Source organism: Lepidochelys kempii, chromosome 6 (genome assembly GCF_965140265.1).
Source record: "Lepidochelys kempii isolate rLepKem1 chromosome 6, rLepKem1.hap2, whole genome shotgun sequence".
NCBI lineage: Eukaryota > Metazoa > Chordata > Testudines > Cheloniidae > Lepidochelys > Lepidochelys kempii.
The window spans coordinates 83,903,770-83,920,667 of NC_133261.1; the positions used below are offsets into that span (position 1 = coordinate 83,903,770).

General features: G+C 38.9%; 1 protein-coding gene across 3 annotated transcripts in view; it reads left to right on the forward strand.

Moving 5' to 3' along the window:
* The window catches only part of SCFD1 (sec1 family domain containing 1), a 124,500-nt gene that overhangs the window by 77,172 nt on the left and 30,430 nt on the right, over nucleotides 1–16,898 (forward strand). Inside the window, exons 19-20 of one of the 3 annotated variants that reach the window (XM_073348922.1) lie at nucleotides 3,686–3,761; nucleotides 14,049–14,102. In XM_073348922.1, the coding sequence (XP_073205023.1) occupies nucleotides 3,686–3,761; nucleotides 14,049–14,102 (130 nt within the window). Of the gene's footprint in view, nucleotides 1–3,685; nucleotides 3,762–4,493; nucleotides 4,652–14,048; nucleotides 14,103–16,898 lie in introns of those variants that run through there. The other 2 variants (XM_073348924.1, XM_073348923.1) reach the window with 2 other exon arrangements.

Below are 16,898 nucleotides of genomic sequence, written 5' to 3' on the forward strand. Positions count from 1 at the left end.
GTAAATCTTGTATTATTTATTAATTTATTTTATAAGCACTGAGAGCATTCAGTAATAAATAACCTTTAAAATGACTGTTTTTTATTAGATTCCACATAATAAAGCTGAAACTACAGTTGAAATAAATTTAGCTATGTGTAGTTTAAAAAAAAATGAGCTCAATCTTTTAGTTCTCCTTTGAGTGATGGTTCCTATTGCATTTCAGCATGGGTGTACGCATGTACCCCGAGCCAAAGAATTTGAAATTAGCGTCTGTTGTTCTGCGCATGCGCCCTGGTTTACCTTGTACCTCCACCGGAGGGGATAAAGAGCTAGGCAAAATGACTTTCTCTCCAGTTCCTTCTCACTGCTGCATGGTCTGGGTTGGAACTTCCAGTTCTTCATAGCTTTGGCTTCATCTTACAAAATGAGATTGAGTTTTGTACATAGTTTTAACATCTTGTACAGTTTTTACAGATTGCAATTTGCTATTTTATAGACTTCTTACAGTTTACATTTAGTGTTTTCGGGGGACACCCCTCCTCCCCGGCGTACCCCCTTCAAGTACCAGCTTATGCCCAGGACTCCATGCTTCAAACTGTGCTTCCTGCCCAATATCCTTCTCAGTCAGCGACGCCCACCAGCATTGCCTGTCCTGCTTTGGGGAAGTCTACATCACAGCAAGATGCAGTATCTGCCAATTGTTCCCCAGCCATATCCGAGAAGAGCAGGAACTTTGTCTCCAGAAATACCTCATGGAGAAGGTCATGAGGCCTCAATTGGACCCAGACCAGGGACACGCCTCTCACCTCATACATCAGCCTGATTCAGCAAGGCGTGTGCCTTCTACTGTGAAGTCTGACCCTGGTGCAGGAGAACCTGCCCCCACAGACCCGCTAGGGGGATCTTGGTAAGAATCCAGGAAACACTCTCATAAGCATGAGACTAATTCTTCCTCTAAATCCACTTCAAGGAAGTCAGATTAGGCTCTGAGCACACCCATCAGCTCAGAGCCCTGAAAACTTAGGATGTACTAAGTCCCAGAGTCATGACGAGAAAGCCCATAAGCATTGGGCTACATCAGTAATGAACCATCAATACCATCATTGTCAGTACCTCCCAAACCCCGGGATCTGCCAGCACCAACAAAGACCAATCATCGTGAGTTTCACCTAACCACAGCACCTTCTGCCTTGGTAGCTACACAGTCTGCCCCAGCTCCAATGGCTTGAACAAGTAAAATCCCTTTCACACCCGGGAGATCTGAATCTGTTGCAACTCCACAGGACATTTTCACTTTCCCAGATCTGGAATTCCCTCCTTCATTGGGCCCCTCCATCTCCAGAGAGATAACACCATCTCCTTGTGTACAGAAGCAGTCAGCTTATAGAGCTGGTGTGTGAGCAGTTGAATCACCTATCAGCAGCCTACCTTCCGGGGAAGCAAAATGTGCTTCCAGGCTCCATCACAGACATTTTGCAGTCAACCATGGGTGGGAGCACCACGACTTGGTCCTGCACAATATTTTCGCTCTATGGGGAACCCCAACCAGGGATCTCTTTGCCACTCAGATGAAGAGAAAATGCATAACATATAGCTCCAGAGGGGCCACGGTCACCACTCCCAGGGTGATGCTCTGCTGCTTCCCTGGTCGGACTAGTTTAACTATGCCTTCCCTCCACTACAGCTCCTGCCATGAGTTCTACACAAATCTGGCAGCACAGGGCCTGGGTCATCCTGATCACCTCCTACTGGCCCAGACAGTTTTGGTGTCCCAACCTCCTATTAATGGCATCCCGACTACCAGTCATCTTCCCAATGTTTGCCGAGCTCCTGACCCAGTGGAACACCAGGATCAAGCACCCCGGTCTGCATTTGCTCCACCTCTCAGGGCTTGATATTTGGTTGGGCGTCATCCTTAGGATGTTCATGCTCCACAGCTGTGCGAGACATCCTTTCTTATAGTAGGAAGGACTCTACTAGAAGTTGTTACCTTGCTAAATGGAGGTGCTTTTCTTCTTGGCACATCAAAATAGCATTCTCCTAGAAACTGCAGATATTCCTCTCATCTTGGATTATATCCTTTCTCTGAAGATATCAGGCCTGTCCATTAGCTCCTTGCAAGTCCACTTGGCAGCAATCAGTGCATACTATCCACTTTCTCAGGGCTACTCGATCTTCACACATCCAGTGACCACTAGATTCTGGAAATGCCTAATCAGAATGTTCGCACCTGTTCAGAAGCCTGCTCCCTAGTGGAACCTGAACCTTGTTCTCTCTGTACTTACAAGTCCCCCCTTTGAATCTTTAGTTTCTTGCTCCATGTCTTTCCTTTCCATGAAGGTCACTTTCCCCGTAGCCATTACCTCAGCTAGAAGGTTTGGCGAGCTTGGATCGGTGATGGCATATCCTCCTTACACTATATTCCATAAGGATAAGGATTCTTTGCATCTATACCCCAAATTCACACCCAATCGATTCACTTACCTGTGTTCTCCCAAAACTGCATGCTTCCTCAGAGGAATGAAGACTCCATTCCCTCAATATTTGGTGGGCCTTGGTCTTTTACCTGTAAAGAACAAAACCAATCAGGAAGTCCCTGAGACTATTCGTCACTATAACAGAAAGAATCAGGGGGCATGCCATCGCCACTCGGAGAGTCTCCAAATGGATCTCTGGCTGCATTCTACTCCGCTATCAGCTGTCCCAGGGGGTAAAAGCTCATTTCACAAGAGCACAAGCAACAACTATGGCATCACTTCAGGAGGTGCCTCTCCTTGATACCTGTAGAGCGGTCATGTGGAGCTTTGCTCACATGTCTGTAAGACATTATACCTCGGTGCAGGACTCCTCTGCTGATGCTTCCTTTGGGGAAGCAGTCCTCCACTCAGCTCTACCATCTAGACACTAAAAATCATGGACTGAATGGAGATACTGGATTTATGGCCAGTCCATGATTTTTAGTGTCTAGCAGACTTATGAATTTAAGCTCCCAGGCTCATGTTTTGAAAGTGTTTGTGCAGATTTCCTTTAAGGATAACGACTAATAGGTCAGATACAGAGAGATTGCTTTGTAAAAAGTGTTCACCCACAGGGTGAACAGAGACACTGAATTTGTGGCTTATTACAACAATCTGTAACGTACCTCGAACTTATTCTTGTCATTGAGTCATATCAGCTGATTATTTTTATTTGTTTGTTTATTTATTATTTATTTATTTATTGTGGTACCTTGGGGGACCCAGTCATGGATCAGGGTCTCTCTGTGCCAGATGCTGCTCACATACATAACAAAAAAGAAGATCCCTGCTCTGAAGAGCTTACAGTCTAAGACAAGATACAGCAGACAGGTGGAGCAAAAGGTAACAATGAGACCAAACTGAACATCATGAAAAGCGATGGTCGCAGCACACTGGCTGTCTAACTATTGTCAAGTTTTTTGTAGAGCACTTGGCAGAGGAGAGCTGTAAGGACAAAGAAGTGGCTTTGGGGATGTGCATATGGAGTAGCATCTGAGAAAACACAAAGTTAATATTAAAAACTGCTGGTTTTGTTCAGTCTGCCAACAAAAAAAAAACTTAATATAATGGTTGAGGGCACAGTTTTACTACAGCATACCATTTTGTTTAATGGATAGCAGGTTAAAATTATATGAAAGTTCTGCAGACTTGTCAAATTCATATATTGTGTTGTCTTTGTTTTTCAGTCTGTTTTCACGTGTTATGAATACGGGCTCACAGTTTGTGATGGAAGGAGTGAAGAATTTGGTATTGAAACAACAAGTGAGTTTAAGAATGGAAAACAACAAATGATATTTTTAGACTGCTTTGATGGCACATTTCAGACAAATATTTGACCATAGTTTATCCATGTAATACATTTTATTAAAATGAATGGTGCTAAGGATACAAAATTAAGCATAACAGACCTTCTCTAAGACTCCTTATGCATATAGTATAAATACATTATTTGTTTTTTATATTTTGATTATAGCTTTTAATTTGTAAACAGATTATTTTTCACTGTTGAGAAGCTTATCGTCCATGAATAATATCCTAAATTATCCCTGTGAGGCCCTATGCTCAAGGGGCATTTGCTCCCAAAAAGTGTAATAAATGTCTTAGGTCCACCAGTTCCCTCTGCAAACTAATTTCAACACCATGAAAGGAGTAAATATGCATCTTTAGGTATTTTTTAATAAATACCCATAACCTTCATAAACACAGAATATGTGGACATGTGCTGTTTTTCCTTAGATTATCTCATATTTTGTCAGTAACCATTCCAAAATTATTGAAAGTCTAATACTATTTTGATCCTTCTGTTCATTCACATATCAGGCACTTCTAATTTAGCACATCTAAAATATAAAACAACCTCAGCCTTGAAGAACTGTAGCATGGAAAAGAGTAACAAGTCTAATAATAATACCTGGGTCTTATATAGCAGTTTTCAACAGTAGATCTCAAAGAACTTTATAAAGGAGGTCAAATATCATTATCCATATTTTACAGGTGGAGAAACCGAGTCACACAGAGATGAAATGATTTGTCCAAGGTCACCCAACAGACCAGCAGCAGAGCTGGAAATAGAAGTCAGGTTGTCTCAGTGCCAGTCTAGTGTGCTATCGACTAGGCCACATTGCCTTCTCTTATGACATTTAGCTTCACTTAAGAAAAATATTTCATAGTATAACTCACTTGTAACTCTGCCAATCATGAGTTGTCTCAAAAATATCATCACTCCTTTATACAGTTTATATGTAAATTCAGTCTTGTGGTTGAAATCTTAAACTCAGGTTATGGTTATCATAAGTTAAAAGTCAACTCCTGGGGGGATTTAGATTGGCTAAATTGTTATAGGAAACATTCATTTGAATTTCCTGAACATTGTATGATGAAAATAGAAAAGGAGTACTTGTGGCACCTTAGAGACTAACCAGTTTATTTGAGCTACAGCTCACTTCATCGGCTGTAGCTCACGAAAGCTTATGCTCAAATAAATTGGTTAGTCTCTAAGGTGCCACAAGTACTCCTTTTCTTTTTGCGAATACAGACTAACACGGCTGTTACTCTGAAACCTATGATGAAAATGTTGCAGTAATACCATTAAAATGATGGGCCATAGAAGAATGAATGGAATAAACAGATTTTAATACATTGAATTTCTCATTTATTTTTGTTTTAAATAGCCTTGGTTCTGCAACCTAAGAACTAAATAAAATTAAAACTTTTTTTTTCCAAATAGAAGGTCTTAGTATAGGCTGATCTAGTAGCTGAGCAAAAGCCAAAAGAAAAAAAAATCAATTTGATTTTTCTTCTGATCTTAAGTATTTTTTTCACTCTATTGCTTTATGATCAGAATATCTTTTGTGCATCAAAAATATTAACTGTCACAAAAAGCTTTTTAACGGGTTTCCATAGCTTTTATAAGGCAATTTGTGAGGCTAATTCTACAGGAATATGATTGTGAATAGAGGTTATGCATTAGATTATACAGTTAGGATCAGTAAGACATAATGAAATATTTATAAGTTAAGAAAATAATTTAAAAGTGCTGCTTTTACATTGTTTGCCAAAGACCTGTTTAAAACATTTATTTCTTGCAACAATGTCTAATAGTGATATTTCATATGAGACCCACTGTGACTGACTCTTGTTGAGGGAAATTACAAAAGCTTTTACACATACCTGGCTTTAAAACCTAATAGCTTAGTTGACAACAAGTTGAAACAGAACTTACTGTCTGACTTTTTTGTTTTGGAGATTCATTGACTGATTGAGAAGCTGTAAAATGCAGGTTTATAAGGTTTCTGATCTGGCTTTTAACTCTTGTGCCCAGTATTGTATATGTTAAGACTCCTTGGGATAGCCAAATAAGATGCCTTTTTGCATGATTTTTAAGCATGCTGCAAGGTTGTTGTTTTTTGGGGGGGGGCATTTGTTTTAATGTTAGCCTTTTTTTTTTCTGGGGCAGCACTCAGGCAGGGGTTTATGTTCTTTTTTGTTCAACATCTTTTTCAATTTAATTGGTATCTAACTTATACTTTGGAATTTCCTTTTCTGATGTATATTCTTTCAGCAAGACATTGTCAATTCAGTCATTATCTAAATTCTCCTCAAGCTTATTGTAACTCTTGCTCAGGCCCTCATCCTGATTACTACAACCGCTTCTCCCTTACAACCACATCACTACCCTCCAGTCTACCCAAACAAAGTTGCTAAGATCATTTTCCTTGTCTATGACTTTGACAACATTGCTTCCCTTTTAGAATTCCAACACTGGCTTTCATTCTTCCACCAAATCAAATTCATGCTTCTTGTCCTAACCTTCAAAGCATTCCATTCTATTTAGGGTCTTATATCCTGATCATCACAATAGTATCTGCACACCCTTGAATTCTGCCCCATACTTTTTCATTCCTGTTTTTGTATTATGCTTCTTTCTCATACCCCAACTTCTTGCTCCATCAGTGATGCCAGCCCTGTCTGCACCTCCCATAAACATCTCCACACTTACTTCCATATGCCCCTTTTGCATGGAAAGCTCCATGATATAATCTATACAGCTGCTTACCATATACTCTTTCAAATCCCTCATTTCTGCTGTGATGTCCAGTTATAGCTAGGCATGTGATAAGCTGTGACTGTCCCTCTTCCCTTTCCTTCCTTTTTCCTGCTCCCTTACTCCTAATAACTTCCCCATTCCTGCCATTCCCTCCACCTCCACTTCCAATTTAAAAAATTGAAAAGTAAAATAAAAACAACAAAACATAACTAACGAAGCTATGCCAATTCATCAACATATATGTGTGTTTTGGGGTGTTCTAGATTGAGGGCCCACCAGGGCAGGCATGATCTCGTACTTGTGTCCAGAGAGTTCCCAGTGCAGTGGGGATTGGACAATTATATTAAACATAATATAAATGTTTACTAATAATTATCACCCTTGAACTGACCTGTAAGGCTATTGTCCTTTCTTCCCTCAGTTCTCTACTCGAAACCTATTTCTGCCACAACACATACGAGAAATCAGCCACTTGGAATGAATAGGACCAGGGGCAGTTGGTTGATATTTAAATAATTGTAAAACAAAAAAAAGTAAAATAACAAATGAGTGGGGGTTTTTTAATCTCTGGCTGCAACTGCCATAGATTGTGTATATTTGCCTCCCTTTATCCCAAGATTAATATGCTACTTGCCTTCTTAGATTGCAGGTTCTTAAGAGCAGGCCCTCATGTCTATCTTCATTTGCACTAATCCTGGCACCTGATTTTGACCACAACTTCTGGATACTACTGGATTATAAATATTAAATAATAATAACGAAAAGTCCACTTTTACTTACGGTGTTCAAGATAAGACTATGGGTTAAGGCTGCTAAAAGTAAAATACAAGATTTAATTCATCAGTACTATTCAGTGGTGAAAAATTAGCTTCACAAACAATTTAAGCACAACAAGTGTAAATGTAATCAAATGTAAACATGAGTTAATAAAATTACCTCACTTAACAGTTACAGTTAACTTTGAAGGCTGGCTAGTGTCATAAGCAGAAATTTCATTACAACTTTAGTGTTAACATCTTTAGTGCCAGTTAAATAACATTCAGCTAAAATAACACAAAAAATTCACGTAAGGTTAATGTAAGGAAAGTGAATAATTAAGTCTTTTATTCTCAAACTTCTTTTATACTGGGTACTTATAAAAATTAATACTTGTGTTATGTTTCTAATTCACGTAAAACAAAGAATAATAGAAAATAATATAAATAAGAAATAATATCCTTTCCTTTCATAACTGAATAAGACATACAAATGTTACCAATCATTTCACTTTTCTAGATGTGTGCTTTTAAAACATAAATCAAAGTATATGGTGATAGTAAAATTAACATTTTGCTTCTTCCTGTCATCATTCATATCTATTCTTTTAAAAAGAAGTCACTTTTATTGAAGTTATATTAGTATAGTTAGGTTATTTTCTATTTGTTTAATCATTGTATTTTTCCTGTTTAATTTTAATACTTTTTTAAAACAAAAGTGTCCGAAGAACTAGAAAACAATAATACCTTTGTAAATGCTAACCAGTTGCCTTCTAGTTGATGGTGATATTGTATATTTTTACCCCATTAAGGAATTTGAAAAGAAGCAGTTTTTCCATATAAATTTCAACTTGCTAATTAGTAGTCAATTTTACATTTTTGGTACTAGTTTTATATTTATGTAAAATTTAACTTCAGATATTTTTATCTGAAACTCATAATGATGCATATATAATAAAAACAAACCAGGGTTAAAATTAAGAAAATGAGAAAAGGTTATACAAATAGTTAGAGAGGAACAGAAAGATTTGGTAAGGTGCTAAAAGCAAAACAAAAACAAAAAAAACCCACAGAAAATCAGTGGCAAAGCTGGGAACAGAACCCAGATATCAAGACCCCTGTTATAACAACTTTAGATTTCTTTTATCCCAACTGTAGGGTGCTGGAACAATTTTGATAGTGGGGATGCTGATAGCCATTTACAAAACTGTAAACCCTGTATATGATGGAAACCACTTGAAACCTAGTTCCAGCACCTATAATCCCAAACATTTCCCTCAGAGTTTGAGGAATTTGAGTGTTGTCAAACGATCTTATTTAAGTTACATCAAAATCAAACATTTTCATGTGAGTTATGTAGAATACATCTCCTTGCAGAGAGAAAGCACCCTAAACTCAATTTAAGTCTTTTACCTCCTTATGTTTGTTTTCTATCAGGATCCTTATCAATCCATTCCAACTCTGTTGGCTCTTTTTCTTTCTCCCTCAAACATTTTTCTACCATTCCTTCCTCATTCTAGTGGGGAAGCTATCCAGCTATTTATATGGCCCCCTCATAGTTTTAATCATAGAATCATAGCACTGGAGAGGTCATCTAGTTCAATCCCCTGCACTCATGGTGGGACTAAGTATTATCTAGACCATCCCTGACAAGTGTTTCTCTAACCTGTTCTTAAAAATCTCCAGTGATGGAGATTCCACAGTCTCCCTAGGCAATTTATTCCAGTGCTTAACCACCCTGACAGGAAGTTTTTCCTAATAGCCAACCTAAACCTCCCTTGCTGCAGTTTAAGCCCTTGCTTCTTGTCCTGTCCTAAGAGTTTAAGAAGAACAATTTTTCTCCCTCCTCCTTGTAATGACTTTTTATGTACTTGAAAACTGTTATGTTCCCTCTCAGTCTTCTTTTTTGCAGACTAAACAAACCCAGTTTTTTCAATCTTCCCTCATAGGTCTTGTTTTCTCGACCTCTAATAATTTTTGTTGCTCTTCTCTGGACTTTCTCCAATTTCTCCCCAACTTTCCTGAAATATAGTGCCCAGAACTAGACACAATACTCCAGTTGAGGCCTAATTAGTGCAGAGTAGAGTAGAAGAATTTCTTCTCGTGTCTTGCTTACAACACTCCTACTAATATATCCCAGAATGATGTTTGGTTTTTTGTTTGTTTTTTTTTTCCAACAGTATTACACTGTTGACTCTTATTTAGCACATGGTCCACTATGATCCTCAGATCCCTTTCCGCAGTACTCCTTCCTAGGCAGTCATTTCCCATTTTGTACATGTGCAACTGATTATTCCTTCCTAAATGGAGTATTTTGCATTTGTGCTTATTGAATTTCATCCTATTTACTTCAGACCATTTCACCAGTTTGTCCAGATCATTTTGAATTATAATCCTGTCCTCCAAAGCACTTACTACCCCTCCCATCTTAATATCATTCGTAGACTTTATAAGTTTACTTTCTATACCATTATCTAAATCATTGATGAAGATGTTGAACAGAACTGAACCCAGAACTGATCCCTGTGGGACCCTACTCGTTATGCCCTTGAACCACTAATAACTGCTCTTTGGGAACGGTTTTCCAGTTATGCATCCACCCTATAGTAGCTCCATCTACGTTGCATTTCCCTAGTTTGTTTATGAGAAGGTCATGTGAGACAGTATCAAAAGGAAAAGGAGTACTTGTGGCACCTTAGAGACTAACCAATTTATTTGAGCATAAGCTTTCGTGAGCTACATCTCACTTCATGAGTGAGCTGTAGCTCACGAAAGCTTATGCTCAAATAAATTGGTTAGTCTCTAAGGTGCCACAAGTACTCCTTTTCTTTTTGCGAATACAGACTAACACGGCTGTTACTCTGAAACCTGTCAGTATCAAAAGCTTTACTAAAGTCAAGATATACCACGTCTGCTGCTTCCCCCCATCCACAAGGCTTGTCACCCTATCAAAGAAAGCTATCAGGTTGGTTTGACATGATTTATTCTTGACAAATCCATGCTGACTGTTACTTATCACCTTACTATCTTCTAGATGTTTGCAAATTGATTACTTAATTATTTTCCCGGTACAGAAGTTAAGCTGACTAGTCTGTAATTCCCCAAGTTGTCCTTATTTCCCTTTTTATAGATTGGCACTATATTTGCCCTTTTCCAGTCTTCTGGAATCTCTCCCGTCTTCCATGACATTTCAAAGATAATCGCTAATGACTCAGATATCTCCTCAGTTAGCTCCTTGAGTATTCTAGGATGCATTTCATCAGGCACTGGTGACTTGAAAAATCTAACTTTTCTAAGTAATTTTTGACTTGTTCTTTCCCTATTTTAGCCTCTGATCCTACCTCATTTTCACTGGTATTTACTATGTTAGACATCCAATCGCCACCAACCTTCTTGGTGAAAACTGAAACAAAGTCATTAAGCACCTAATGTATTTATCTTCACAACTTCCCTGTGGGGTAGGGAAGTGCTATTATCCCCATTTTCTGGATGAGGAAGTGAGGTACAGAGAAGCTAAGTGACACACAGCATCACACAGGAGTCTCTAGTGGAGCAGGGAATTGAATCCAGGTTTTCAAAGTCGTAGGCTAGTGCCCTAGCCATTGGACTGTCCTTCCTCTCTGACCTTCCTTCTCTCAGCAAATCTCCAAGGGGAATTATTGCCTCCTTTCCAGCACAATATCTTTGGATGCATTTAGTTTGGTTTTTCACCCTTTAACAGTACAAGGCTACATTTTTTGTGCTTGTTTTACCATATTCCTAGCCTTTTCATCTTAGTTTGTCTTTTTTATGTTGTTGTTCATTTACAGAGCAAGCATCTAGCATCTCCAGATTTCCCATCTCCTACTTAAAATCTTACCACTTTGTTCACATCTTTTTCATGCCTTCAGATCAGTGGTTCTCCAAATTTTGAGGTTCATGATAAAAAATGAGTTAAAACAATCTGGAAAGAACCTTGTTGCTATCTTTAACCTTGAGACTCACTGTTTTCCTGATGCTATAACATTGTAGTGATGAATGGTCTCAAACTGCATTCTATTTAGCTTAAAGAAAAAATCTTTTGTCCTGTGTCACTTGCTCCTGGCTTTCTCATTGCCTCTTCTGTTTCATTTGTTATACTTCAGTTTTATGGATTAGTGAGCAGAATGCAGATGAGGCAATCAAAATTGTATGATAAAGTGCAGAACCATGTGGTACATTTTATATGGCACATATATATTGCCACCTGTAGGTGGTGTGTTTATGGCAAATTAGGAGTACAAAAAGTAGGTACAGCTAAAACTTGAATTATAAGGCATATTTAATATTGAATGGATAAAGATCATAGATTTCACTGAGAATCCCATCCTACATTGTTGAGTTGGCTTTTCATTTGGGTATATTGTACTGTAATAATAATAATTTAAAAAAAAAAAAAAAAAACCTCTCTGGCTTTCACTGAGAGCTTTTCACTTGATACGGTAAAGACAATGAAGCAGTAGCAGAGTAATAGTAAAAAGTTCAGTAGATTGCTTTTTAACAATGACTTAGATAAAAAATTAATATTTGAATAAACACACACAGCTCATTATATATTGCACTGATATTGAAATAGAATTAGGACCAAAGATAATGGTCTATCAAGAGAATTTGGGGGATTTTATTTTGCAGGCTGATTTCTTAGCTAATCCCAGGCAAATAGAATTAAAGCTACTCAGTTGAGTTCTGCTCAAGGCTTATATTTCTGTTGGCCATTAGAAAAGAACTTTGTAAATACACTTGGATATCAGATCCTTCAGCTGGCTGAACACATTTCCTGAAATTCAACTAGTTTGGCTTACAGGAGAAGCTCAACAGCAGCACGCATTCTATAAAAGTGTTAACCATTTATTGTATCAGCATTGTCTTCACTTGGTTGTTATATCTTCTGCCAGTGTTGCAAATTTACATGGAACTTCTGTTTGCTCTTTATGCAGAGAACATCTGTGGCATGAATGATGAAAGAACCTGATATTAACAAATAAATGTCTTTCATAAACTTGATAGTATATTTTGTTAACTTTTGTAATTCCTAACAGAAAATTTTGGCCTTTTCCTTGTCCCGTGGCTATACTAAGGTGGCAGGTGAGGATTTGTCTGTCATGAGGAGATGCTCTGTTCCACTGTCTCCCAGCCTCCTTAACCCCATGGAGCAGGGATGCAACCAGAGGAGGGGAGGAGGAAGGCAAGGAGACGCCAACTGGAGATGAGGGGTGTAATAACATCCCTGTTGGCATGACGGAATGGCAACCGGTTCAAATTTGAGTGGTGTTGCAAACCTTTGCACCAGGTCTGAAAGCCACTTGTTCAAATTTTGCCTGGCCATACCTCTATCATGACAGAGGGGGAACCAGGCTAAATTTGAATGTCACTGCAACCTCATGCACCTGCTTGGTGTGCGTCCCACCCCCCACTCTTATACTCCTTTCAGCACCTATGGACATTGGGCACCCCCAGGGAGAAGCAGACCAGGGGGCACCAGGAGGGTGGGAGGACTGGATGCAGGCTTTTGGTGCTTCCTGGGGCAACAGAGATCTAGAAAGAGTATAGGGTCTGGGGCTCTCAGAACTGCCTGACCCCTAGTGGGTAGGGTGCTCTTCAACATGACCACCTATCTGGGTAAGAGCTTGGGGCTGGGTACTGGGCAATGTGTGGGGAAGAGTGAGAGGCAGCAGGAGGGAGCTGGGTGCAGTGGGGAGAGCACAGTTTTGCTTGCAGAGGCATCATGAGAGAGTTCAGACCGGGGAATGGGGAAGTGGCAGGGGAGAGCTCAGGGCTGGGTGCAGGTGCAGTAGAGGGAGAGCTCTGGGCCCCCTCCTCAGGAAAATTCTGGTTGCACCAGATTGGAGGGGGGTTGTTGCCATCCTCGACCCTCATATCAATCTCTAGGGACTGTTACAAGCCAAAATAAGCTAGGATTGTCCTAAACCGTGCAGTGGATAGAACAGGCCCTAGGATTCAGAAGTTGTAAATGGCTCCTTTGTGTCTCCTGCCTCAGCTTACTGAGTGCAGCTAAGGATTCAGCCACAATCTTTGGAAAAAAGAATTGCTGTATGTCTAAAGAAGCAAACTGCAGATTTTTTAAACAAATCAAGTTTTTAAAGCATGTCCTTGCACTGCTTGAAAACTGCTAAATAAGACCAACCTCACTAGGCCTATGGTATGGCAAACCATTTCAAGCATGTGGTACATGTACTTGCGTAATTGTTATGATTTGGGTGGTGGGGGTTGTGAAATACATTGAAATTTAAATCTGTTGTTTTCTGGAGGCAGCTGCTTATTTGACCAGGGAAGAATAGCAAAAGAAAGGGAAGGAGCATGTTTCTCAAATGTAGTCTTGCTCTGGGAGATGCACTGTGCTCTTCCATGGAGATTTTAGTATAGTTCTTCATTGTTTCATTTTATTTTAATATAAAATAAGTCATTTATATGGCAAGTATATGGTTACTATTTAAAAAGCAATTTTACCTACTCCTTTTAAAAAATCATTGGTATTTTATTTGTTACTTTAAAATTTCTGGACCTATTAACTATTCTGTACAGAAAATAACCTAGAACAGTTATTTTCCCTGCAGAACATTACAGTAAAGCAGCTCAAAGTAACAAATTTGAGTGTGCTATAAATTACAAAATTCAACAGTCCATATAATATGGTTGGGCTGCAGAACAGCTTCTGCGTATTTCTTAGTAAATATTTTTGCAACTCAAGTTTCAAATTCTCTTCCACAGAATCTGCCAGTCACACGTATCCTCGACAACCTTATGGAGATGAAGTCAAATCCTGTGAGTATAATTATATTCATTTTAGGCAGAGAGAAATGGAAAACCAGATCTTTTCAATTGTGGTACACATAATATGGCTGCCACGCTGTTGTTAATGTAGTAACAATTAATTCTGGTCTCCCTGTATTTTGATTTAAACTATAACAGTTTTCACAGTTATTGTATTATTTCTATAGGGGTCCCGAGTCAAAAATAATTTGATCACATTCAGTAGTTTATGATGTATTTAAAGACTGTATTACAATGCATCTTCATAAGGGATCCAAATTAAGGTTTCACAGGTAACTTTAATTCTGGCATTTGCTAACTTTTGAGTGCTTGATTTTTGCAACCTTAATGTTCTTTACCATAGTTTTTTTGCATGTAATAGTATAACAAACTTTTTTCCATTCATCGATCTAACTGTAACCATATCTACAAATTTGGCAAGTCCAGACTTCTATGTTGCGTTGGTACACAGGTGTCTGGGCCTAAAGCTTCCCCAAATACACACACTGTTACAAGGAAAAGGAAGATGCAGGGGCCCGCTGGGCGGGGGGAGGGGAGAGACAACATATTAACAAGGTGTAAGAGGAAAGGGAAAGAGCCAGATGGTTCACCACCTAACTCCCTTCATCCTTGAAAGAGAGAGTATATTTCTGTGGTTCTATTTCATTCCTTTCCTCTGATGGGGATTGGAATTCCTGACCTTTCCAAGTCTAAGAACAGTGTTCAGGTTAGGACTGCCTCTTTCCTGTTGGAATCCAGTCCAGGCCACCATAGCTTCTTGCCACCAGCAACCCTTTTCTTGATTGGCAGTGGGGATAATTGGAGAGTTTGGGGAAAAGATGACATGATGATGCAATAGACTGGAGGGAAAGGTGATAGAAGGAAGGAATGGAAAAGTAAAGGTAAATATGGAGTGGTTAGAGAGAAGTAAAGAGAGATGCTGAGAGAGACTGAGGTAAAAAAACCAAGGCTGACAATCAAACAAAAATGAAAGGAAGAAAGGGAAGGAGAAAAACATCAAACACGTTCTGTACTGGAAAAAATTAGAACAAACCCATATATGACAATGTTCAAAGGGCAATGCAAGATTTGCCTCTTTGCCTTGCTCTTCCCAGAATGACCCTCGCTACAGAAAATATTTGCTTTAAAAAATTCTATAATCTGGAATCTGCCATTATTGTATATAACGAACATGTGATAGTGTTGTATGATTCAACTTCTAGGTTTTGTCAGCATGAGTTTGACATATCCCCATATTACTCACAAATGCTAATTGAACTTCTGTACCACACCATTCTGTTCTATATATACCACATGTTTTTACAGGCAACTACTTCAGGAAATTCTAGTGTTTTCAAATTTATTTGTATTTCTACTTCTTTTTCTGTCTATAATCCAGGTGGGATTTCATACCGAAAAAGAGAAATAGCCAGAAATACAAATGTAATATCTCACAAAAACCATTGTTCAAGCTGATGAGGAGATGAGGGGGATTTCCTTGCCTGTGATAGACTTTATCTCCTCTGGATGTTGCTAAATCATCCTCTCTAAGGATCATCTGAGCAAATTTTTGTAAATTGAATCCACCAGATTCCCCAAAGAACTGTGTGCTTTAAAAAATACAAGGTAGAATATTACTACACCCTTTGCAGGAACTTTATCCCCCTCTATTAGTTAGTTGACACTTTTGGGGATGCTCACAACTGGGCCACTTTCACCCACCATTCCATCTCCACCTCTTGCACAGAGTGGTGAGCTGGGCAAACCCAGGAAAACAACATCATTTTGCTTTTCTGAAGCCCTTCCCCACACCCAAATATCAGTCATGTGGGGATGTGCAGGGAATAACTAAAACAAGTGCCAAGAAATAATTGAACACACAAACTAGCCTGTTGTAAATGTAATTGACTGCTAAATCACAAACAATAAAAACAAATTCTCTGGCTAACACAGTCAATGAAAGAAACCAAGAAAGGAGGTTGTGTCTCAGGAAAGGTATAGGTGACCTTGTAGTAACTTCTAAAGGCAAGATGCTTCATAGAATATTTCTATAATCTACCAGTAGGTGTCACTCAGAGCATTAAAGTGGAAAACCAAAATTAAGAAATCACAGACAAGTGAGTTAAAACGAAAAATGGAAAGTTTTGAATAAACATTCAGCTTCCTCAGTCTACAAGTTTAAGAACTGGTCTGGAAAAGGTCGCATTTCATATACTTTATTTTTGCTGGCTTGGTATTTTCACATTGTACTGACATGAGAATAGCAAAGATCACTTAGATAATTTCATGTTGACCTTCTGACTAGATCATATTAAAACATGGGGACTATTGATTCAATCCCGTGGAGATTTACATGAGCTGCTTCCATGTTGGAGACTAGGGTTCAGGACCAAAATCAGGAATCCCATTCTCCAAACCAATGGAGACCAGACAAGCCCCAAAAAGCAACTCTTTTAACCTCTATGTGAAAGGCCGCCAGTAGTTTGCTGAACAAGTACTCCCTTTGGGCTGATTAAAAGAGAAGCATGAAGTAGCCTTTGGGGGATGTCATATATCTGGGCTTGCAATAGGAGCATCAATTGTAGAAAAGTAAAACTGTATCTGGAAGGAAAAATTAATGACACATGGAATTACACTAGTGTGACCTTTGTTCATGTTCTAATGCATAGGGTCCTTCCCATCCCCAAAACAGGCAAAAATAGCCACTTCTCCTGCTGGCAAAAGATAAGATACAGAAACGAAAGCTGAAAAGCTGACTTTTTCCACAGAACTTGAGGAAATCTCCATTTAATGCATTGGACTCTTACC